The 24,034-nt window shown below is 39.5% G+C and overlaps 1 protein-coding gene across 4 annotated transcripts in view; it reads left to right on the forward strand.

Annotated features, from left to right (window-relative positions):
• The window catches only part of LOC119854323, a 109,610-nt gene that overhangs the window by 10,917 nt on the left and 74,659 nt on the right, over positions 1 to 24,034 (forward strand). For 3 of the 4 annotated variants that reach the window (XR_006280768.1, XM_043513188.1, XM_038398424.2), the window contains exons 6-11: positions 782 to 868; positions 2,004 to 2,103; positions 3,890 to 3,933; positions 4,919 to 4,996; positions 17,964 to 18,160; positions 20,701 to 20,765. Coding sequence is in view for 2 of the 4 variants with exons in the window: in XM_043513188.1 (XP_043369123.1) it covers positions 782 to 868; positions 2,004 to 2,103; positions 3,890 to 3,933; positions 4,919 to 4,996; positions 17,964 to 18,160; positions 20,701 to 20,765 (571 nt within the window). In the remaining 2 variants the exon portion in view is untranslated. The remainder of the gene's footprint in view (positions 1 to 781; positions 869 to 2,003; positions 2,104 to 3,889; positions 3,934 to 4,918; positions 4,997 to 17,963; positions 18,161 to 20,700; positions 20,766 to 24,034) is intronic. The other variant, XR_006280769.1, reaches the window with a different exon arrangement.

Here is a 24,034-nt window from a genome sequence, read left to right on the forward strand (position 1 = left end):
AGAAATGTGTGGCCTGTGACGACTTACCAAAATTCATGGAGTGGCCCCCCTGCGAAAATTATTGCCCACCCCTGGACTAGATGATCATAATGGTCACTTCTGGCCTTAAAATATATGATGCTACATAGCATAATCAGATAAGAATACAAATATATTTTAAGCTTTTTGTTGTAAATTTACTGCTGATGAAAGCTGCAAGAGTCCTATCCCTTACTCTATATAGTGATCTCCTAACATACCAGGTACAACATAAGCAGAAGCAGTGCAATATTCCCCACATAGCCCCATTATTATGCTTTCTCCCTGTTCTGTAGGGACAGCTTCTGTGGATAAGAATAGTTTCCATCTCACTCATCCTCTTTGCTGTGACTGCCCACTGTATGTAATTTTTAAAAATAGCTACAGTGAAGGGCACTGGGAGTCCTCCCGTTTCTTTCACATAGGCCTCCAAAAGTCATTACATGTTGTTTTTTTTTTTTTTTTAAAAACTCCCAAACAAAAATAGCTAATTGTTGGGGGGAGGGATAGCTCAGTGGTTTGAGCATTGTTCTGCTAAACCCAGGGTTGTGAGTTCAATCCTTGAGGGGGCCATTTAGGGGTCTGGGGCAAAAATTGGGGATTGGTCCTGCTTTGAGCAAGGGGTTGGACTAGATGATCTCCTGAGGTCCCTTCCAACCCTGATATTCTATGATTCTATGTCTGAACTTCTCAAACATTTTCTTACTGCAAAAATCCACATTCTTGCTGTGTGAAAGTGGAGTTTTCTTTTGGTCTCTTTAAGTAAACGGTTTCCACAGACTTGTATGAAGACTACACCACTGCACATTTTACTGTCTAGGAAAATCTTCAAGTATTCAAGGAAAGATAGGTAAGTTTTTAATTTTTAATTATTTTTTATGCAGCACACATATTTTTCTAGATGGAACAACAATGTTGAAAGAGAGCTTTCTTAGTTTGTCAGTCAATATTTTCTTTTGACATTGCTCTTGGCTTGTTTACTCAATATATAAAAAAGAATAGTTACAATGAGCTATACGTGAGGCAGCAGATTATAACAACATAAAAATGGTCATACTGGTCCATCTAGCCCAGTATCCTGTCTTGTGACAGTGGCCAGTGCCAGATGCTTCAGAGGAAATGAACATCACAGGGCAATTTATTGAGTGATCTGTCCCTTGTCATCCAGAGTTTGGCAGTGGAGGTTTAGAGGGACCTAGAGCATGGGGTTGTCTCCCTGATCATCTTGGCTAATAGCCATTGATGGACCTACCCTACATGAACGTATCAATTTTTTTTTTTAACCCAGTGATACTTTTGGCCTTCACAACATCCCCTGGCAGTGAGTTCTGCAGGTGAACTGTGCATTGTGTGGAGTACTTCCTTGTGTTTATTTTAAATCTACTGTCTATTAATTTAATTCATAATTTAATTTCTTGTGTTATATGAAGGGGTAAACAACATTTCCCTATTCATTTTCTCCACACCATTCATGATTTTATAGATCTCTACCATAACCCCCTTTAGTCATCTCTTTTCTAAACTGAACAGTCCCAGTCTTTCTAATCTCTCCTCATATGGAAGCTGTTCCGTAACCCTAAAAATTTTTGTTGTCCTTTAGTTGCCCTTTGCAATTTTCCCCTCTTTGAAATACTTGCCCTCCTATGTAAAACACTTGGAAATCTGAAGATCAGAGTGCTAAATATTATTGTTATTAATAAAAATGGAACCCACAGATAACACATACCTCTTAATGTGTGTGAAGACCACTTTGGCTGCACAATTTAGGTAGCTAGTTTTACTAGTTTACCCTGTGTTTCTAATGAATGATTCTTTATATAATGAACATATTCAGATAGTTAGAATGGGTGTTTTTAAGTTAATATCATAAAGGATGTGTGTGTAATACCTCTGACATAGATTTAATTTTTAAAATAAATTTTGAAAATAGTTATTTTAGAAATGTGAATTAAATACTCAAAAAATGTTGTTTTTTGTTATGTCAGAGCAAGACCAATAAGCAGGGCTCTTGACCTTGGAGCTGATATTGTTGTGACTGGTAGATGTGTTGACAGTGGCATTGTATTAGGACCACTCATTCATTCTGTAAGTATAAGTCAGTTTTTCATAACTGGGACTTAACCCTCTTTTCGTACCATTGTGAATACATATGAATGAACAGTTAGTAATCATTGTCAAGTACTTTTCTTTTCAATTTAGTATCTACATTTTAATAAAAATAATGAGATCATGTAGCTTTTGGCCTTTTCTTTGACATTTGACATTCATATTAATTCGCCATAAGGCACATGACATTTTTCCAGTTTCATTTAATACATATGTTAAAATGGTCCCTTTAGGTCCCCCTTAAGGCCTGAAGGGCATGGGGCTAGCCAAGCCTGATTACTAAAGAGGCACACCTGAGTTGGATCAGGTAATTCCCTATAAAGGGCAGGAGGTGGTTGCAGTGAAAGTAGAAGCTAAGGTAATTGTAGAGAGACTGTAGGGAGTGAGAAAGGCTTCTCCTATAGGAAAGATCCTAATACCAGCAGAATTTAGTAGCCTGACCCAGGAGGCTGGACTCCAGCAGGTAAAGCCTGGGAGTGTATGTGAATTAGGACTCAACTTTTGAAGTCAACTCCCTACCTGGCAGGGGGGAGAGAGAGATTGAATTGGGTTTGGGACCTGGAGGGTCAAATTCCTACTTGCTGGGAGAGAAATAAAGAATTGGGACCCAGCTCTGGAAAGAAGGGCTGGGAACGTTGTACCTAAGAGGGGAGAGACAATGAATTGGGGTTGGGGTTGGAGGACCAGTATGTGTTGAGAGGACTAAATAAATTGTACCCCCAGAAAGGGAGTGACTTAGTGAATTATTGGGGGGACTAGAAGAGGGGGAGACACAGGCAGGGTGCCAGAGATTGATCTCTGGCTATAGGGGGACATTCAAGAGGTATCTGGGTGTGGCAAGCTCTGTTGTTCCATGTGGGATTTATTGTTCAAATAATGTTCTATTTGAAGTACAAAAAAATAGAGCCACTGGGTGAAATCATGGCCCCATTAAAGTCAATGTGAGTTTTGGTGTTGATTTAAATGGGCCCATGATTTCACCCTTAATCTTTTCTATGTTCAAATTGTTGCACATAACATTGTGAGATGGAAAATGTCCTTTGCCACAAGATGGCACAAGTGCTTTTTTGTTTTGTTTATAAAATGCTGTTGAGCAGTTTTTTCTACTCTTGTGCTGGTCTGTTTTCTAGGGCTAAACACATTTTTTTTTTTTTAAAGTTTAATTTTATTGTGAAATTTCTCAAATTAATCTAGCTACAGAAATAAAACAAGGCAGGATGTGTGGTGTTTTTTGAGCACTTATATACACATAATACTTTTATGACCACACACCTTGGAATGTTGACATCTTTTTTTTCTTTTTGGTGCATATTAAAATATTACTAGGTAGTTCATTTTAAAACCTTATTCTTTTTTGACTGCATGCTTAGAATGTCTAGCTAAACTTTTCCTTTTTTAGTTCAGGTCATTAGTAGTTGTTCTATTCATAACCTACCTAAATACGTAAGAGAAAAATTATTTAGTTTATCTCATGAAAAGTTGCCATTATTACCCCCCGAGTGGCCTGTATGTGGTTTTTCATATATTCCTTGTTTTCTCTGTTAAATAGTAAAATGAGTAATGGAATATTTCATTGCTTGTATTGTGTTAATTTTAATTTATTAATGCACTATACAATTAAAACAAACAAAAATCCCTTCAGATTTTCTAGGAAGATTGGGCTGCTGCCAATGTTTTATTACTCAGAGCATCCATTTAATTTTTTTATCTCTTGAAGCCTGTGTGTGTGTGTGTGTGTACATAATGTATTTGTATTTTTTTTTAGTTTGGCTGGAACAGGGATGAGTTTGACTTATTAGCAGCTGGAAGGTAAATGATATAACTATTAAAAATGTTATAAAATTGTCTTGATTTTTAAAATAAAATTAAGTGAGCTATTAAAGAGCTTCAGCACACCGAATACATGGGTGACCATTTTGTTGAATACACTTGATTGGATGCTACAGTTTATTAAATGAGCTCTTTAAAAAAGTAAACATTCTGAGAAGCTTTGGAACCTAAATTTTAATAAAAGAATGAGGAAAATCAAAAACATGCTTAAGAAACTATACAGATGGTTTGTGTCTATTTTGTGAGAAAAGGAGTGAAACCTTGTGTTATAGACAATAAGATAACTGGGCTGGGTGCAGGTATTACTGGGTAAAGTTCTATGGCCCGTGGTAGACAAGAGGTCAGACTAGACAATCAGAATGATCCCTTTTTTTGGCTTTGAAATGTATGAATGTGTGATAGTCAGCTAATCCCAGTGGATCCATCAACAAGGCTGGTCAAAACCCAGAATGTCTGTTCTGCAGAAAATTCTGACACTTTTTTTGAAAAAATTTTTGGCCTGATTTGGTATGAAAACTTGAAATATCAGAATTTCCTGCAGAACAGACGTTTTGAAAAGTTTTTGTTTTGGAAAAATTGAAACCTTTTGGTTTGACTATTACAAACAAAATAGGTCAGCCAGCTGCCCAACTCCTGGAAAGTCCCCAGTGAATTCCTTGTCATGAAGCAGGGTCCCTAAAAACCCTGGGAGCTCTGGTTTTAGCTGGGGGTTCCCAGGTCTGCCAGGCTCCCAGCTATGCAGCAGGGAGCCTGAGAGCCCAAAGCTGAGTACTCAAAATCGCTAGTCATTTTTGAAAATCTTGGCCTTGATATATAAAACTGCATCAAATAGCTATGAAGGAGATGTCTAGCATGTTCCCTTCTATCTTATTTAACCCTGATTATACTGTACTGTTATATTTGTGGATAAGTGGCAGCTTGTTTTTCAACGTAGTTATTCATTGGAGTGTTTTTTGTTTTCCAGTCTTGCAGGCCATCTCATTGAATGTGGTGCTCAGTGTACAGGTGGAATATTCACCGACTGGCATACTATTCCAGACTGGTAGGGAGCTGTAATACTGATATAAAAGTGTTTGTGTGTAGCCATTAGCGCCAGTTTTCTACTCTGTGCTTTTTCCTGTCTGTGTATTTTGTCACATTTCCTCTTTAAGATGCATATCCTTCGTATTTCTATTACCTTTCCTGACTACATAGGGCCTGTCATGCTCCAAATGGAGTCTTCTCATCAATTTTGATAAATGTAGCTCTGAGGCCTTTATCTGCATGTTTATTGTCCTTGGTATAGTTTTCTCTAAAATATATTTTTATCTTCTATTTTTTAGAATGATCTGATATTATTCTTGGGTCTCTGTCTGTCTTCTCACTGTGTTCTTTGATAATAGCAATTGTATACTTTATAACTACTATGTCAGTCCTTCAGTTGGATCACCCCAGCTGCTATGCTTTTTCTGTTGCAAAATATGATTCTTAGTCCAGGCTTGATCTTGCAAGGTGCTAAATCCTTCTGTGAATTACATAATACCTCCAACTCCCATTCAGGAGAGAGCATTCAGTACCTCCAGAGTTAGCACCTCACAGGGTCAGATACTCTCTTTTCAGACCTTATTCATTAATGGATAGTGTTCTCCTACACGTAATAATCCTAATGATTGTACAGTTTAGCCTGAGAATCTAGTGACAGAGTTAGTGTTTGTGGTAACAAGACATTCTGTTCAGCTTACAACATTATAAAACTAATCGTACTTACTGGCATATCCCCTTGTATCCCGCAGTACCATGAAACTGCTTAAAAATCCTATGTAACTGGATTCCAAAAGAGCTTTGTTATATAAAGTGAGCCAAAGAAAATGCTTTTTCCTGTAAAAATGCTAGTAGATCTTTATTTCTGGGAATTTTTAATGCTAAATAACAGAGGTGTGTGGTTTTAATAAAAAAGGAAAACATGTTTCAAATATATAAAACTCCATGAGATGTACATGTATATAGTTATAGTTAACTTACCTTGGTGTGTGTGTGTGTGTGTGTGTGTGTGTGTGTGTGTGTATCCACACACATTATGTATGGGTGTATGTATGTGTGAATATTTATGTACCTATATACGGCTTCTAAAATCATGGTATTTCTATTATACTAGTGCTGACTGCTAGTAGCATGGAATTAGTGGTAATAGTAGCACTGAACTGTGGTCTTCTATTATGTCCCATTCCCCTGCCTGTCAGCATATGTTTGCATTAATAATACTGCCACTAGTATTTCAGTAATTCTCTGCCCCTGTAGGTTAAATCTATTGAAGAGAGAGGATTAGCTGAAGTGCCCTGAAACTGGGGAAATCCTTATTTTTAGATTTTGCATACATACTTTTTGATTTTAAAAATTAAGTTAATTCAGTATTTTGTGTGTCCACCCATATTGTCTGCTACTTTAAAGACATTGCAAATAAAAGATTAAGACACAATTTAAAAAGTTCCTATTGTTTTATTATTTTAAATTTAGAGTGGAAGAGAAGATGGCTGGCTTGCTAGTATAGTGGATTTGTGTTCCAACGCTTCTGCCCTGGAACACAGGGAAGAAAACTGACTCATTATAGAGTTGTCTTCTTTAAATTGGTCAGTTTTAAAATAGTTGGTTCCTATATGGAGGCCTGGATATATTAAGAAGTAAGATGTTATGAAAGCCTTCAGGCTGCAGATAACCAAACAAATTCAGTATCATAGTTAACTACTTCAAAATTATTAGACCTTTGACTCTTATGCTTATGGCAGTGTTTACTCTTTTGTATTTGAATGTTTGGAAGTGTACCTGGGCTCACGTAGGTCCAGGTGATTGTATAATGATTTTTTGTTTTTATTGTAATAGTGATCAAAATGCACCAATATTTGCTTCCCTATTAGCATACCACCAGCACTAGTGAGATACCCATAAAGAGCCAGCTACAGCTAGTGGATTTTACGGAAATCTGTACATACTGTAATAGGACTTTTACCGGTTTAGAAAGAACTAACCTTATCAGCTTCCCCAAAATGAGTTTATATAACTTAAAAATAAATCATAGTTTCTGTGTTATGATGGATTACCCACAATCCAGCACCACCAAAATCAGGATTTGTGTAAGGAATCCATGTGTTGCCAATAAGACACAATTTCTATATAAATCTCTCTCTCTTGCACAGGCATCCACATGTGAGGCCAGTGCAAAAGCCATGATTAATCAACTTCGAAAACCTCTACCAGGCCTCTGCACTTGAATTAAAGGGCTTTAGCTTTTGTTAACAGCAGGGTTTTTATTCTCTCTGTAGACTAGCCATTAGAAGGCAATCTCGCTCACTCACACCTTATGCATTTTTCTACAGTCTCCTCTCACCCCCGCCTCCCAACACCCCACCAGCTAAGGTACTGAAATTTACAAAAAGCCATGCTGCTTATACCCTATCTACTCACAAGAACAGAAGAGAACAGCCAGGCATATTACTGAGTGAAAGTAACAGACATGAACTCACCTGAGATTTTGGCCTATAAGGCATAACTGTCTAAGCAGAAAATGTAATCATGCATAAATAAAGGGTGGTTTCATTTAAACATAGTAATGGCAGGCAAATCAGAGTTAAAACTGTCATTTGATCTGTATATTGTTAGGGTTGTATTACTATATCTCTTTTAGTACTAAAATGGATGCTGGTTGTGGACCTACTCTATTTGTCTATTATGAATTTTTAAAACTTCCCTCTGAAAAATTTGATGTTGACCACTGTTGGAAACAGAACATTAGAGTAGATGGAAGCAAAGAAGAAGGCCAAGTTAAAGAAGCGCTTGCAATTGTAATGTGGTATTTCCTGGCAGTAAGTCTGAGCTATGCAATCCTAGCCTTCTCTTAACAGTGTTTCATTTTATTTATGCTGCTTTGCTGAGGAAGAACAAAGGAATGAGGCAATGCCCTTATCTGAATCATATCTCTAAAAGTTGCATTCATAAATTGAAGTTGGGCTTGAGTTCCCCCCCCCATTATTGATTTAAATAAAACCACCAAAAAGTGTCACAGTTTCTTTTGTATCCTTCAGATATAATTAGTTAGAAATTCATTGTGCATTGACTGACTGACAGATGTTTCTGGCAGATTGATATCAGAGGTGGCTTTTGCTGTTCCTGGACTGCTACATACTATCACCCCTGCTATTTAACATTGATGAATAGCCTATAGTGCAGAGACTGAAACTAAATGGATTGTGATCCCAGCAATATGCTGATGACATTCAGTTCTATATTTCCTTTTCATCTATCCCACACACTGCTTCCTCTGACTTAGTGCTTGTGAGTGATGGGAACACTGGAATGTTTGAAGACCAAAACTAAATCCAGGAAAGAGTGAACTAATGCTAATTAGTAATCACTCTGAGGAGCCTCCTTGCCCTCAGTCAAGGGTGTTTGCCCTCCAGCAGTTAGGGTATCACAAAGCCTTTTGGCCATGCGGGATTCATCACAGACTCTGGAGAACCAAATTGCAGCATCACTAAGGGTATTTCTTGACTAGGGTCAAAAGTGTTCTTCAAGTACATCATTGCAGATCCCACTTTAGGAGCGTGTGCCCCGTGGGTGCAAGATTGGATTATTTTGAATAGCACTGTCTCTTGGGGCTGTGCATTCGTTCTGTGCCTCATCAGGCTCCTGGACAGCCGGCACCGTCCCTCAGTTCCTTCTAACTGCCTCTGGCAAGCAAGATAGAACCCAGTGAGTGTCCCACCCACTGGTCTCGTTAGAGACTCTAAAAACTGTTCACTTTAATGAAATTTGTGCACTCTTACCTTCACACTCTAAACCATCAAAACAATATAAAAAGATTGATGATCTTCCCCCTCCTCTTCCCCCGTCTCATTTGCCTCCCTGTCCGGTGGGACAAGGCACTTTGTGTCAACTGCAGCAGCTCACAGCAAACTCCAAACCTCAGTCCTGCAACAGGCGATACCCATCAAAGACAGATACAAGTTGATGCCTTTTCTGCCTAGGGGAGAGCCACATTCTGGACAGGTGCACTGTGGAAGACTTTCTCTTCCAGGATCCACACATCTAGAGACGCTCACCTCAAACTGCATTTGCTAGAGCAGTCCAGACAGGTCAATTTGGACCCAGAAGCGATTTTTGGAACGAGGCTAGATAAACCAGTATTGGCCAGTACTCCCGCATATATCATGCCCTTGGATCTTGGGTAGTGGAAAGAAGGCAAAAAGGGTGCTGACAAAGCTGGCACAGCTTATTTTGATGCTGACCACTTCATTGAGGAAGACCTCTGTACCAACAGCCTCAGCAATGGCCGTTTTGGCATTGGCATCGTGAGCAATGGTGGCATTGATGACTCTGGCACCTACACTAGCCACACAGATACCAGTGCTCCAGGCAATAGAGTCAGCACTGGTACCCTCTCACAAAGGGGGAAACTGAATCATGGGGCCAGATGAAGCCTAAACACAGTTCCAAAGCCAGAGGAAAGTCCTGAAAGGAAGACATAAAATAACATTCCTCCAAGGTCAGAGCCTTTAAGCTCTTGGTCAGGGCATGTCAGGAAGAGAGACTCCCTGGCAATGAAGTGATGAAGCCTTGAAAGGGCTTGAGATGTATCCAGGAGGAATTAGGATCACCTCTGGAGATGTTCTCAGTGCAAAGAGTCACTGTGGCAATATCACCCCATGGCACCATCATTTGAAGATGAAATATATTTTTCCTTCCTGTTGCTGACCTATTCCTGGTCACTGGCATCAAGTAAGTTTCCCTCTCCTCTTTACCAAATATAATTACTGCATTTGGGAGAAGATTATGCCCTTCTCATCAAAAATCCTGAAGATGAACAGAGGTATGTTGAGGGAACGCATCACGGAGGGCCAGATGGTAGTGAGAACATTCTTACACGTGGCCATGGACACTTCTGATACAGGTGTGAGGTCGGTGGCCAGAGCCATTACAATGAAGTTGGCTTTGTGGCTTCAGTTATATCATGCAAGGTACAGGCTACTCTAGAGGACCTGCCCTTCAAGGGAATGGAGTTACTCAGCCAGAGGACTGATGAATATTCAAGTCCCTCAAGGGTTTGAAGACTACACTACAGTCCCTGGGGATTTATACACCATTGCCCTATAGAAAGTCATACACAAAAGTGGGAGCTGTCTAATGTTTTTATGAATGCTATGCATAGCAGTGACTTATTCGACTTGGTAGGGCTCCCTGCTGGATGTAAAAGGATTAAAATTCTGCTTCTGGGGCAGTGCAGGAGTCATGAGTTGTTTGTGTCACATGACTGTCTGGGGTGATATGAATGGGTCATTAAGGACTGGCTGGAACCAACCCATATCAATCAGGGATCCAAAAAGACAATATCAACAAAGACAACTGAACAACTGGCGATTCCCATTGTTGGCAGGCTGAACATGTGAACACAGCATGGCTCTGCAGGAGAAGGACAATGGACTAAAGTAACAGGAAGCTGTGATAAGAGTTGGTGTTGCAGAGAGACAGTCTCACTGGTGACTAAGACAAAAGAAACAGAGATGGAGAAAGGAAGCAAAGGTGATTCCTCCAGCAGCGTGGTTCAAAGGAGCCCTGGCTTGGCCAGTATGGGCTATGTCTTAACCTTTGCTTCTCTGTGCTAACCTAAGGACTTCCCTATGCTGTATTCCAGTTGACTAATAACCTGTACTCTGTTTTGAAAAGGCTGCCTGGAGTTGTTGCAGATACTTCCTGAAGCGGGTAAAAGTCTCTGAACAGGAGTCTACTTCAGTTGAACTCGCTGGGCTGAGCTCACGGTGAGAAGCAAGATTGCTTGAGCCCCGATGCACAGCCTAGGAGGCATTGAAGCCTCGTGACCTAACCTTGTGGAAAAGTGTAACCACTTGGTATCTGACATGCTGAAGGGATCCTCCTAAGGGACTGCTTACAGGCAGGAGCATAGCACAGATCCTGTGGATCTGTAGCACAAATATCAGTCCTGACAAAGGGCTGACAGCCTGATTACTAACAGAAAGAAGCCCAGCTTCTCTAGGGGATGCCCATCTTCCATCTCCTCAACCAACCTTATGCCTTGTCAGAGGCAGTAGATTTGACAGGAGTGTTGATTCCAGTGTAATTCTCAATCTGGAGTATGCCCCCACCTTTGGGTGTTTCCGTTTCCACTGGGCTGGGGTCGCCATCACAGCTGACAAATGGGCATTAAAAATCATTGTCCAAGGATATCCTATACATTACCTACCCATCCCCCAGCTCCCATATTTCTTCAGGGATCCTTCTCACAAGAGCCTGTTACAACCAGAAATGGACTTGTTGTTCCATCTAGGAGACATAGAAGAAATACTGCAGGGCTATCATTGTCTTATCCTAGATATGAGATGACTCAACAAATATATATGCCATCTCAGATTCAGGATGGTAACACTTGCCTCCAAGATCCCATCTCTTCATGCTCAAGGCTGGTTCATGGCTCTCAACTAGGATGCATGCTTCCACATAGCCATCCATCCGTCCCATAGGGAGAATCTAAGATTCGCACTGGGGTCTTGTCATTACTAGTACAAAATACTGCTATTTGGACTCTACACAGCACCAAAAGTCTTAACAAACTGCCTAGCAGGGGTAGTGGCACAGCTCCGAAGGGCATTCATATCTATCCTTACCTAGACAATTTGCTAATCTCAGCAAGAGGCAGTTGGAAATTTAGACCACACCTTCTCCTTGTTCTCTCAGCTGGGCCTTATAGTGAATTATCAGAATTCTCTTGTTCCATTGCAAGTGATTTGAGTTCAGAAGAACCGTTATTGACTCCAGGTTGGTGAGAGCATATCTTCCTGAGGACAGGTTCCTATCAGTGCCGTCGCTACTACAAAGGCATGAACGTGTCTGGGACTGCTAGGCCATATGTCATCATGCACATACATGATACTGCTTGCCAGATTTCACTTGTGGCCCCTCCAGCTCTGGCTCAGGTCAGTCAATTCCCCAGCAAAACACCTAATGAGCAAGAACAAGGTCGTGGTCCCACTTCATGTAATAACAGAACTGAAATGGTGGAAGGAACATGCAAATGTGCATGGAGAAATATGGTTCTCTTCTTCTTCCCCAACTATGGCTTGAATCACAGATGCATCAGGGACAGGTTTGGGAGTCCACTTGAGTCATGTGCAGATGAAAGAGAAATTGGGCTCCATATCAGTGTCCTGGAACTCACAGCCATGAGGCTAGCCTGCATGACCTTCCTACTTGTTCTTCAAAACTCCACAGTGCAGATCCTGACAGACAACATCTCTATGATGCACTATATAAATAATTAAGGAGGTGTATGCTTCTCTCCCCACTGTCCAGAAACTATCAAGCTCTGGAAGTGGTGCCATCAATGCAGGATAACCCCTGGGGCTCTTTACCTCCTGTGAATGGGTAGTAATTTGGCAAACTTCATGAGTGGTCTCAGTGGAGGCCAGCTGTACCTGCATTGGGATACTCCTGTGATTAGACTTTTTGCCTCCAGTGTCAACTTCAAGTGTCAGAACTTCAGTTTCAGAGAAGGTATGAGGCCAGGCTCACTACCTGGTTCTTTCCTCCAGCAGTGATTCCCAAGGTCTCCTTCTACTAATTTCCCCGATCATCAGGATGATTTCCAAAATCAGAAGAGAGAAAGCCATGATCATTCTCATAGTTCTGTACTGGCTGTGGTAGTTTTGACTAACAGATCTACTACAAACGTCCATCCAACCTCCGTTGCAACTCCTAGACTATGATCTCCCAACACTACAGCCAGATACTCCATTCAGACCTGTATTAGACACTAAGCATATGTGAGCCTTTTAAAGCTCCTAATGCTAACCAGCTCGTGCATGCATTATATTCACAGAGCAACTGAGCATGCCCCTTCCAGCCCAGGGCTACAGGGGTGGGTCCAGACTCTCCCTATGATGGCTGTTCCTGGTTACTCTGGGGTGGGCTGGGTGCTGGAACTGAGAGCAGGGAGCCTGTTTCTCCTGTTCTCTCAGTGACTTCCCTGCTGGCACCTAGGTTGTGTGGAGGAGAAAGCTGTCTGATTTAAATGTATAGGGGACAAGATCTGTTTTAGGACATTGAGGGGGTGGTCTGGGGGAGTAGACTGGGACAAGGTACCTGGGTGGTAGATTCTGGGGGCACAGATGGGGATTGACAGGGCCAGGAGCCTGGAACTGGGAATCTGTGACGTGGAAGGAAGGGAGACAGACTTGACAAGCTTGGATGCAGAGGAAGAACTGGGACGAGAAGTGGAAGGAGGTGAGGGCAGTGAGGTTGGATGAGAAGCCTGGGGAGGAAGACTGGGAGGAGATGGACATGGAGAATATGGGTGGAAGAGAGGCACAGATCAGCGAATGGTGGAGGGAACTGGGACTAGAGGGACTGACCAGGCTAGAAGAATGGGTGTGGGAGAGACTGGGATAAGGAGTCTGAAAGGGTTGAGGCTAGGATTTACTGGGCAGGGATACTGGGACTGGGATCAGAAGCCTGAGGAGTGGAGACTGGTTGACTACGTGGAGAAAATGGGACTGAAACAAGGAGCCAGTGGTGAGGTAGAGACTGGATTGAGACAGAGGAAAGGGTAGAGGGGATCACGCTTTTGGGGAATGGGAAGAAATCTGTTCCCACCAGAGTAAACTCCCATCTAGAGCCTGAAATGGAACCCAAGATTCCTGAATCTCACCATTCCTCTGCTGCCAGGAAGTACCATCTGTGAAATCCACTCTAGTGCTGATCCACTAGAGGACAGCAACTTCCAGGGATTTTTATTTTTGGTTTTAACCAATAAAATAGCCTTGATTTAAAAAAAAGAAAATAAATTAGCATCTATCCAGTTAATAATTGGAAAAACACTGGAAATGGTTACTTGTATGGAAGGGCTTGTCTACACAGAGCTGTAATGCCAACTATGAGCATGTGATTTCTAAAGCCCACTGATATATTACATATTTAATGGTCCATGTAGACCCTGCTGGTGCACACTAAAGGTTCCGTAGTGCGTTTTAATGTAGTGCTGTGTGAAACAGTAATACATTAAAATTCTATAGGGAACATTACAAAGAGATTACTCATGAGTATATACACTACTGTAACTAATAATATATATAATATACATTACTCATTACAGCACATACAAAGAGAGAACCCTGAAAAACCCAGCCCCAGATTTTTGGATACCTACATGAAGCTCAAAAATTGCTAAAAATAAACCCTGAAAAATGAAATTAATAAACACTGAAAAACAGAAGCCCTACAACTTGCTGCTTTGATCAGTTACTTTTTTAGTTCAAGTGGCTGAGATTAGTACTGTGGATGACCCATGTGGCTCTTAACATGATACTACATAATAGAATTTCTGTTTCCTTTTTTAAAAACCAAGGAAATTACATTAAAACCACTCTTAAAACATTAAAAGAACATTATTAAGGGTTACAAAGTCAAGCACTCAAAAGTTAGGAAATGCCAGAATTAAGGTGTAACCTTAATTATACCCCTTTTTGTCTATGCATTTGTGACAGTCTTTTATTACATGATCACATATTGTTTTCCCACAGGGCCCATCTCATTCAGTGTACAAATTGGATGATGCTCACTTAATGAGCATCTATTCAATATTTTTTTTCTTTTTGTTCAATGTGTGAACCCCTTATTTAATGGGATGATCTCTCTCCTGAGGATAACACAGGGAGATAAAGAACAGATGTTGCTTGAATGCCAGCAAACACCGGGACCATACACTGCCATGCTTTCTTATGCAATGATTCCAGACTATGTGCTACTGGCCTGATGTGGTAAAGTGTTCTGCCATGGAGGACGGAATAAGGCTTCCCTCCCCAGAAACCTTTTGCAAAGGCTTTGGGAGTACCTCCAGGAGAGCTTCATGGAGATGTCCCTGGAGGATTTCCACTCCATCCCCAGACATGTTAACAGACTTTTCTAGTAGCTGTACTGGCCGCGAATGCATCCCAAGCCTTCAGGGCAAATTTAATAATTAAACTAGCTTGCTTTTAAACCATGTATTATATTTACAAAGGTACACTCACCAGAAGTGCCTTCTCCGGCTTCATGGTCCGGCAGCCTGCCTTGGGAGGATTGGGAGGGTATTGGCTCCAGGGTGATAAACAGTTCCTGGCTGTCGGGGAGAACGGTTTGTCCGCTTGCCTGCTGTGCGCTATCCTCCTCATCTTCCTCGTCCCCAAAATCCGCATCCCTGTTGCATGAGACTCCCCCGTTGCAGGTGTCCACTGACGAGGTGGGGTAGCGGTAGGGGCCTCCCCTAGAACTGCATGCAGCTCATCATAGAAGCGGCATGTCTGCGACCCGGAGCGGCCGTTTGCCTCTTTGGTTTTTTGGTAGGCTTGCCTGAGCTCCTTAATTTGCATGCAGCACTGCTGAGGGTCTCTGTTGTAGCCTCTGTCCATCATGCCCTTGAAGATTTTTGCAAATATTTTGGCATTTTGTCTTTGGAATGGAGTTCTGATAGCACAGATTCGTCTCCCCATACAGTGATCAGATCCAGTACCTCCCGTTCAGTCCATGCTGGAGCTCTTTTGTGATTCTGGGACTGCATGGTCTCCTGTGCTGATGAGCTTGCCATGCTGGCCAAACAGGAAATGAAATTCAAAAGTTCCTGGGGCTTTTCCTGTGTACCTGGCTAGTGCATCTGAGTTGAAAGTGCTGTCCAGAGTGGTCACAATGGAGCACTCTGGGATAGCTCCTGGAGGCCAATACGTTTGAATTGTGTCCACACTACCCCAAATTTGACCTGGCGATGTCTATTTCAGTGCTAATCCCCTTGTCGGGGAGGAGTACAGAAATTGATTTTAAGAGCCCTTTATGTCGACAAAAATGGCTTCGTTGTGTGGACGGGTGCAGAGTTAAATCGCTCTAATGCTGCTAAATTCGACCTAAACTCATAGTGTAGACCAGGGCTAAGAGTTCACTGGTTTCTTTGCTTATTTCCCTTAAAACTTCATGTATATCTGTTCTCCAGACTTAGATGCACAAACTTTTCTATAACCAATTTAGTTACGTGTAGAGTACACTGCCTGTATTAGAACAAGAACATAATTAGTTCAGGAGGTCTGTTCCAAAAGCAAAAGAATTTTAAGTATGCATTTAGAGCCTGATGATCACTGATTTCAATGAGAATTGTGATGCTCAGCCTCTATCAAAAGCAAGCCCTCAGAGAGATGCTTTGGGGGACTGCATAGCTCCTTAGCTACTCTTATTGCACCATTTGTTCTTCTCCTGTCTCTGGAAAGTTTTTCTCGGACAGATCTCCACCTTATGAGAAGAGTCGAGCAAGGTGGCCTCTTTAGAAGCTATACAATTTTAGTTTTGTTTTAAGTGTCTTTTTTGATCATTGCTTCTGCTCAGAGGAGTTCTTTGAAACAGGAAGAAAAGCCTTAAAACTGGGAAAGCAACTTCCTTAGAACCTCAGAGTTAACAACACCTGAGTTACGAACTGACCAACCACACACCTCATTTGGAACTGGAAGTATTCAGTCAGGCAGCAGCAGAGACCAAAAAAAAAAAAAAAAGCAAATATAGTACAGTACTGTGTTAAACGTAAATTACTTTAAAAAACAAAAACAGGGAAAGTTTAAAAAAAAAATTTGACAAGGAAACTTTCTGTGCTTGTTCCATTTAAATTAAGATGGTTAAAAGCAGCATTTTTCTTCTGCATAGTACAGTTTCAAAGCTGTATTGAGTCAAGGTTCAGTTGTAAACTTTTAAATGTATAACCATAACGTTTTGTTCAAAGTTTCAAATATTTTAGAGTTACAAACCGCCTCCATTCCTTAGGTGTTCATAACTCTGAGATTCTACTGTATTCAAGAATTCGTTCAGATGCCAATGAAGAGTCAACCACATTTTAGCAAAAAGAAAAGGAGTACTTGTGGCACCTTAGAGACTAACAAATTTATTTGAGCATAATCTTTTGTGAGCTACAGCTCACTTCATCTGCTCAAATAAATTTGTTAGTCTCTAAGGTGCCACAAGTACTCCTTTTCTTTTTGCGAATACAGACTAACACGGCTGCTACTCTGAAACCTGTCACATTTTAGCAATGTTGGAACTGTATTTATTACTGCTTGTTTATCATTTTTTCTGTGCAATTGCATTGTTTTTTTTATGAAAACCTTCTATTTCTCTCTCTGTCATACTGCTCTTCTCCTTATTTTGCCTCACTGTTTTCTCTTACCCATCTGGGTTTATTATTTTACTGTACTGAATTATGATTTATTTGTGTCTTTAAATACTTCCAGTTTTCTGATGCTGATTTTCCATTTATTATTTATTACAAAGGCCACAAAAGTATCTTAAAAAGATGTAATTAATCAATCTCCTTATATCCCTTTGCCTCAAAGATCCTTGAACCCAGTCTGCTTCTGCTGTTTTGACTGCTCCTCTAATACACTCCTAGGTCCTCTGTTTTCTCCACCCTCCATTCCACTTTTCCTGCTCTAATAAATTGCCAGTGACCTCATGGCCAAGTTGTATGGCCGGTTTTTGATTCTGATTTCCTGTATATGCCTGTCTACTTTCACAACTGTTGGTCACAACCTTCTTTCTGTGTTCTACCTCTTCCTTGGGTTTTCATGAGTCTTTACTCCTCTGATTCTCTTCCCACCTCTTCAATCACTGCTTTAGTGTCATAGTCTATGGCAGCTCCTTCACCCCTCTTTTAGCCATTGTTGGTGTCTTCGGGGTTCTGTCTATGGTTACTTCTACATTTTACTACTGGGCAACATAATTTATGTAAGTGTATGGTCTTATCTGTCTTATCTCAGGTAATACAGTTAGTTGATTGTCTTGACAGTTTATTCAGTATTTTCTTGAGTTTGTGTCTATAAAGGTTCTGTGCTGTATCTTATTGGTTAATATTTAATATAGTTGCATCTATAAAAATGTTTGTATGTGTTAATTACTTATGAAGTAATTAATATTTTTTCTTTTATTCTGAACTCTTAATATTTTCAATATTTTTAACTCTTTAGGCATAACATGGGGTTTCCCATTGTAGAATGTTCTTCTGATGGACAGTTTACTCTATCCAAACCACCTGACACAGGAGGCCTAATCTCTTTTGGCACAGTGGCTGAACAGTTGGTGTATGAAATTGGCAACCCTCAGCATTATCTCTTGCCAGATGTCACATGTGACTTTTCTCAAGTTTCCATTACTGAAATTACAGGTTAGTGGCTGTTGCAGGCAGAGAACCCTTATATTGAGGAAATCTATTCAGTAAGTTATGTTGGCAGACTAAAGTAGTTACTGTAGTTTCCATGTTTTCCACATAACTTTAGTAAAGTCTGTTCTTTTGAAGCATGATATTAAGATGGGCTCTCTCACAAGGATATCTAGATTGTTTTGTGCCATTCTTTGGAAATTTAGATTAGCTGTGACTCATTCAGCAGATTTTTGAGTAACCTAATTTTTTTCTTTATTAAAATACATATATAATAATTACCAAGTCTAATAAATCATGTATTTCTGTAGCACTTGAAAATATTTTTGCTGTGACTTTCAGGAAGTACTCCCTATCTCTATTAGACTTAACTATATTTAATCCAGCTCACTCTCCTCTTTTTTTTTTTTTTTTTTTACTAGTTACTGATGCAGCCCCCTCACTTCTCTCTCACTCCCACACACACATTCATTCTCTCTCTCTTTCTCTCCCTCTCAGCAATGGGCAGCCACTCTGCTTAAGACAGCCCATGATAAACCTTTGTTTTTAGCCACTTGACTGTGTCACCTTAAAAAGGGTAAGATTTCATAGCTAGAGAACAGCTATTACAGAATCCCACCACGCTACCCTCCAAAATACTTTAATTTCAGGCCTAAATTTGAAAACTAGACTTCAACATCAGTAGTGTAGACAAGCCACCTTGCTAAACTGCTCTTTAGAGTAACTTGACATCTCTTAGTTCTTAGTCCCATGTTTTATAGACAAACCAGTGTGAAAAGGAATTTGCTTTTTATGGATCTTATCCAAATGGAAATCTAGTTCCCTTTTAAACCCCAAAACAATTAAAATTCAAACTTAAAACTCATTAGGATAAACTCCTAAGCTTTCATATTAGCCTTATTTTTAAGCAAAACATTTCTATCTTAAAATTGTACAGTGAACCTTCTGCTCATGCAACATAATCAAATGACAAATAGTCTGATAAGGCCAGCTTGTTGCTTTTAGCCACTAGTCTTTTTAAAAAATAGAACCTTAACCTTCCAATGAACTTTTAACTTGTAAATGACCCGATATGACACGTTTGAACTTAAAATGAACTTTCACATGAACTTTCAGTTAGTCCTCCTCTTAGAAATATAACAGATGGAAGATAGACAGATTTCTTAAATACTTTTAGTTTTAAGTGCTTTGACATGTACACCAGAAAGAACAGGGCAGGCTATCTATTTTTGATGTTCACATTGCTGATTTTGTTGTACTGCAGGATTAGTTACAATACGCGTTTGAACAAAGAGGTTTTCTTTCTGTTTTCCTTTTGTTGATGGATGTCATGCATTTCTTTTTCACCTCGTGTAAAAATCCTGCAAATCTTCCATTTGATTGTTCAGACATTATTCTATAATAGCAGAAGGGCAATTTAAATTAACACTAAATGAACCTTGCTGTTGTAGTTTTGACAGTGATATTTAAGATTATTGTAAAATTTCATTCTTCAGAAAATATCTGAAGAAGTTCTCTTTATTTTTGGTCTCCATGAAGTTCAGAGTATTTGTATGATGGCTTTCATATTTTGCTAAATGCTCTCAGGCATAGATTTGTAAGAGATAAACTGCATCTTATTTAGATGTAGGTGGGTTTATACATACTATTTTTGAGTAAGACCCTGATCCTGCATTACTGAAGTCAATGGGAACAATGCTGTTGACTTCAGTGGGTACAGGATCAAGCCCTAAAACTAGACAAGCAGTGCTTTGACTGACTCCTCGCTTGTGTTATGATGTGCACTGTCAAGAACGTTATTTGCCCTGAAATGTTCTCTAGATTATCTTGTTACTTTTATCAACAAAAAGATTAAGGCTATATAGGGCCTAGATCTATACAACTTTTGCCAGCCAGGACACATTTTTTTTTACCATGTTTCTCCGGACAGACTCTTGTGTTTCTCCAAATGTGAATTCCTTAATTTTCCCATGTGAGGCAGCCCAGCCCACTCCAGCCAACTGCAGTCAATGGTGTGGTACATTGCCACCAGCTGCTCTCTTTCCAATTCCCTTTCTGTGAAGGCCTCCTCAGTCGGGGGGGGGGGGGGTAAATCGGATCACAATCCCAAAGATCCAAGAATTTCACCTTAATATACTGTTCAGTGTCAAAAGTTTATGAATTTAAAAAAAAATGCTTAAATCCTTGAATTTGCTGAGAATTATAGATGTGTGTGTCATCACTGGCAATTGAGCAGAAGACAACAGTTGAGTCCTAAGGCCATGTCATGTGTTACACATTCAAATACTCTGTGAATAAATATTTCAACAGTTAAGTTAAAAGGCAAACTGAAGATAAATCCATGGATTTATACTCCATAGATTTGATACTTGAGTTGCTAATACAGATGTGGCTGTTCAATAGAAGACTGTCTCTTTTGCATGGATCTTGATGATAGGAGTATCCGTAACATTTTTGTTTTGTATAGTGTCACATAAGATGAATTGATAGTACTTTCTCACAAATTATATTGAAGTCATTAAAATAGATGTTTTTAACCATTGTAGGTACTGAAGGTGGAGCAGTGAAAATTCATGGAGCAAAAGGATCACCGCCTTCAACATTTTATAAGGTTCTTTTCTTATTGCTTTGATAATTATATAGAATGAAATGCTCTTGATTAATGAAATGTTGGTATTTTGGAGAAAAAGGCAAAACTACTACCAGGTGAAACCCTTATTTTTCCACACTTAGTATATTAACACACATAAGTGAAATTGCTATATACAAAATTGAGGTTATGTTATAAGTCTTTTGGGGAAGTCCACAGTACACCATAGTAATTAAAACTGAGATGATGCTTTAATTATAAAATTCTGCTTTCAATCACAAAATTATATTTTAATTCAGGATGGATTTGATTTAAATCAAATTGATTTAAATCACTAGTCAGGAAGACTTGATTTAATAATGGATTTCTACATTAAAAGAGCATTCTTGTTGATTGTTACAACCTTAATACATATTTTTCACAACTCAGATATAGATGTAGGTTTCATTTTTAGAAAGTACACACTATACATTTTTAAAGTGATTTATTTTGAAAACTTTTCAAATTAGTTCTACAGCTATATCAGAAAATAAATGATTGTTTGGTTATTTAATTTACCAAAGGTAATTGAAGCAGATATTTATGAAGTCACTGGGAGGTGAACTATCATTAATATTTCGAGGATTTTCTTGCCATGCTGTATTAGGAGGAGAACATCACCAGACACACATTTAAATTGTTTTGTTTAACTAAAACAACAATGTTAATATTTTAACAAAACAAGCATATGAATTTTTGAATTTAGTTAAACATTCAAGTTTTTTAAAATCAGGTTTGTTTTTGTTTAAATTGTTAACTAAATTAGTTAAATAAAATATTTAAAAAAAACAAAACGACTCTCAGCCAGGTCAACATGATAAAGTTGAAATATTGGCTTCTGCAGCTAACTCAGTTGTCTTCACCTTCATTTTCCTGTTTGTTCATAATCTGGAAAAGAAAAACAAGCTTTCCTGCTTTCTCAGGTCCCAAACGATTTCTTAATTTGGAATGAATTAGTCTAAAGGAAGAAAATATCCTTTCTACACCGGCAGAGGAAGTCACTGCTGTTAAAAGTGAGATTATCACTTCAACAGTCTCTGAATCCAAGTGCTTAAGTGACTTCCACCAGTTCACTGGTGTGACTTTCTTTAAAACATCATCAGCAAACATACATTTCTTGAATGGTTCACCCTTAGCTCTAAAGTTTATTATAGTTGGGTTACATTACAGAGGGATGATGACTGGATGTCCATGTCATAGCCAACTGCTCTTCTTCAGCACTTAAGGTTTGACTGTAGTACCGAATATTGAGAATATTTGCAAGAAAATGAGCTGGAGATAGTGCTTGTCCCATTTGTTTTTTTAATGCTAGTAATTTAACTCTGTCGTTGCATATTTCTCTTTTTAAGATCTCACTCAGTTCCTTCCAGATTTCAACAGCGTCAGCAATAAAACAGCTATTTCCCTGCATTTTGTTCAAGGCTACAGAAATAGGCTTCAGGGTACTAGGCATGTATTCAGTATTTCTCTTAAGCCCAATGTTGAGGATTTTGGCTATGACAGTGCCATCTATTTTGTTCACGATTTTGTTCACAAACAGTCATAACATTAGGCCAGTTCTTGATATAATGCACAAAACAGTCCACTACTGAGTTCCATCGCACGTCTTGTGGGAGAGTTAGCTTGGTTCCTCCCACTTTTTTCAGAGCAGCTGCTGTAGATTGGTTGTTACAGAAGTATTTTGCAATTTCAACAACATTAGCCTTTATTTCTGGAACACTGAAGTCTTTGGCTAGGAGGTGCGTCAATTGAGCACTGCAACCGTACGTTATTAGTTTGGGACTCTCTTCTAAATAATTTCTTCTCATTTTGGATACATTTGCAGCATTGTCTATGACCAACTATATTTTTTGCTCAAACATGAGAATTCAAGAATAGTCCAGAAGGAAGGCAAGCAGCCCTTAAGAAAGAAGTATGAAATAAAAAAGTTTACCAACCTGAAGATCCTGCATGTTCAGATACGTTCCTTTCATTATCTTCAGCGCAGCTTCCTCCTGAGAAGGAACACTTCTCATGATGATGTTTCATTCGGGCAACCAGGCCTTGCATTTCTTTGTTGCACTGTTTGCATTTTGCACATATGTCTGTCTTACCCACAAGTTGAGGAACTTCATTAAAATATTCCCAAACTGGATCTCTTTTATAATAGCCTGTGGTTATTATAGGTTTTCCCTTCTGAGAGAATGGTATGGTAGATCTCAAATCAATAAAGGCTACACACAGAAAGACCTCAAGACTCCTGGAATATGCTGCTCAAACAATTTCACTTTTTTGTTTCTACTCCCTGTCCCTCCCTTCTCACATTTATCTCCAGACTTCTTCTCCTTGTCCAGATCTATTCTGCCCCTAACAATCTTCTATTTATTGAACTTTTTGAAACTTTGCACTTTTAGAGAGAGGTAAGGGATTGACTCTGTGTACACAAATGTGCAGAGGGACAATAGGGTTGAGGTCTGTTATTTCTCACCTCTATATATTATTTATTTAAAACCATTTTTGCTGTTAACAAGCATGTTATCTCTGGAGACACAAATCCACAGTTTGAGAACTGCAAAACTAAGCATCTCTGATGGGTATCTTCTAGACTGAGCACTGAATCCCACTGGGTAGATAGAAAGATTAGCCTAAATAATCTATACAGAAGCCCCTGGTACCCCATAAGATTGGGTCCCTAATCCATGGACTATTGGAACTCATTTACAAAACTTTTCTTAAACATTACATGAATATATTGACTCGTAGTATAGAATTAGAATTTATAATCCCTATTCCATGATGAGATACATTATAGCTCAAAGATATCTTAATTAAAACTATCTTTAGATAAATTGCTTTTTGAGGAAAAAACCTATCAAAAAAAATCCAATTTAAATTTAAAAAATCATATTTTTTTTGCTTTTTTAAAAAAAGCATTGTTTTTTATCCACCCTGTTTTAATTATAGTTGTCTTTATTTGTAAATTGGCACCAGTGGCAGATTTAGAGTTAGAGGGGCCCTGTGCTCAGCTTCATTTTTATTCTTTTATCTCCACCACCCCGTTCTTCATTCTTTTTTCTCTGTTCTCCTCTTTGGACTCAGGGCTGGGGGTGCAGGGTCTGGGAGGAAGTTAGAGTGCGGGAAGGGGCTCAGGACTGGGGTGTGGGGTCTGGGAGGGAATTAGGGTAAGAGGGGGCTCAGGGCTGGGGGTGCGGGTTGGGTCTTAGGGTGCGGGAGTGGGCTGGGGGTGTAGGATCTGTGTGAGAGTTAGGGTG

The sequence above is a fragment of the Dermochelys coriacea genome, chromosome 4 (assembly GCF_009764565.3).
Source record: "Dermochelys coriacea isolate rDerCor1 chromosome 4, rDerCor1.pri.v4, whole genome shotgun sequence".
Taxonomy (NCBI): Eukaryota; Metazoa; Chordata; order Testudines; family Dermochelyidae; genus Dermochelys; species Dermochelys coriacea.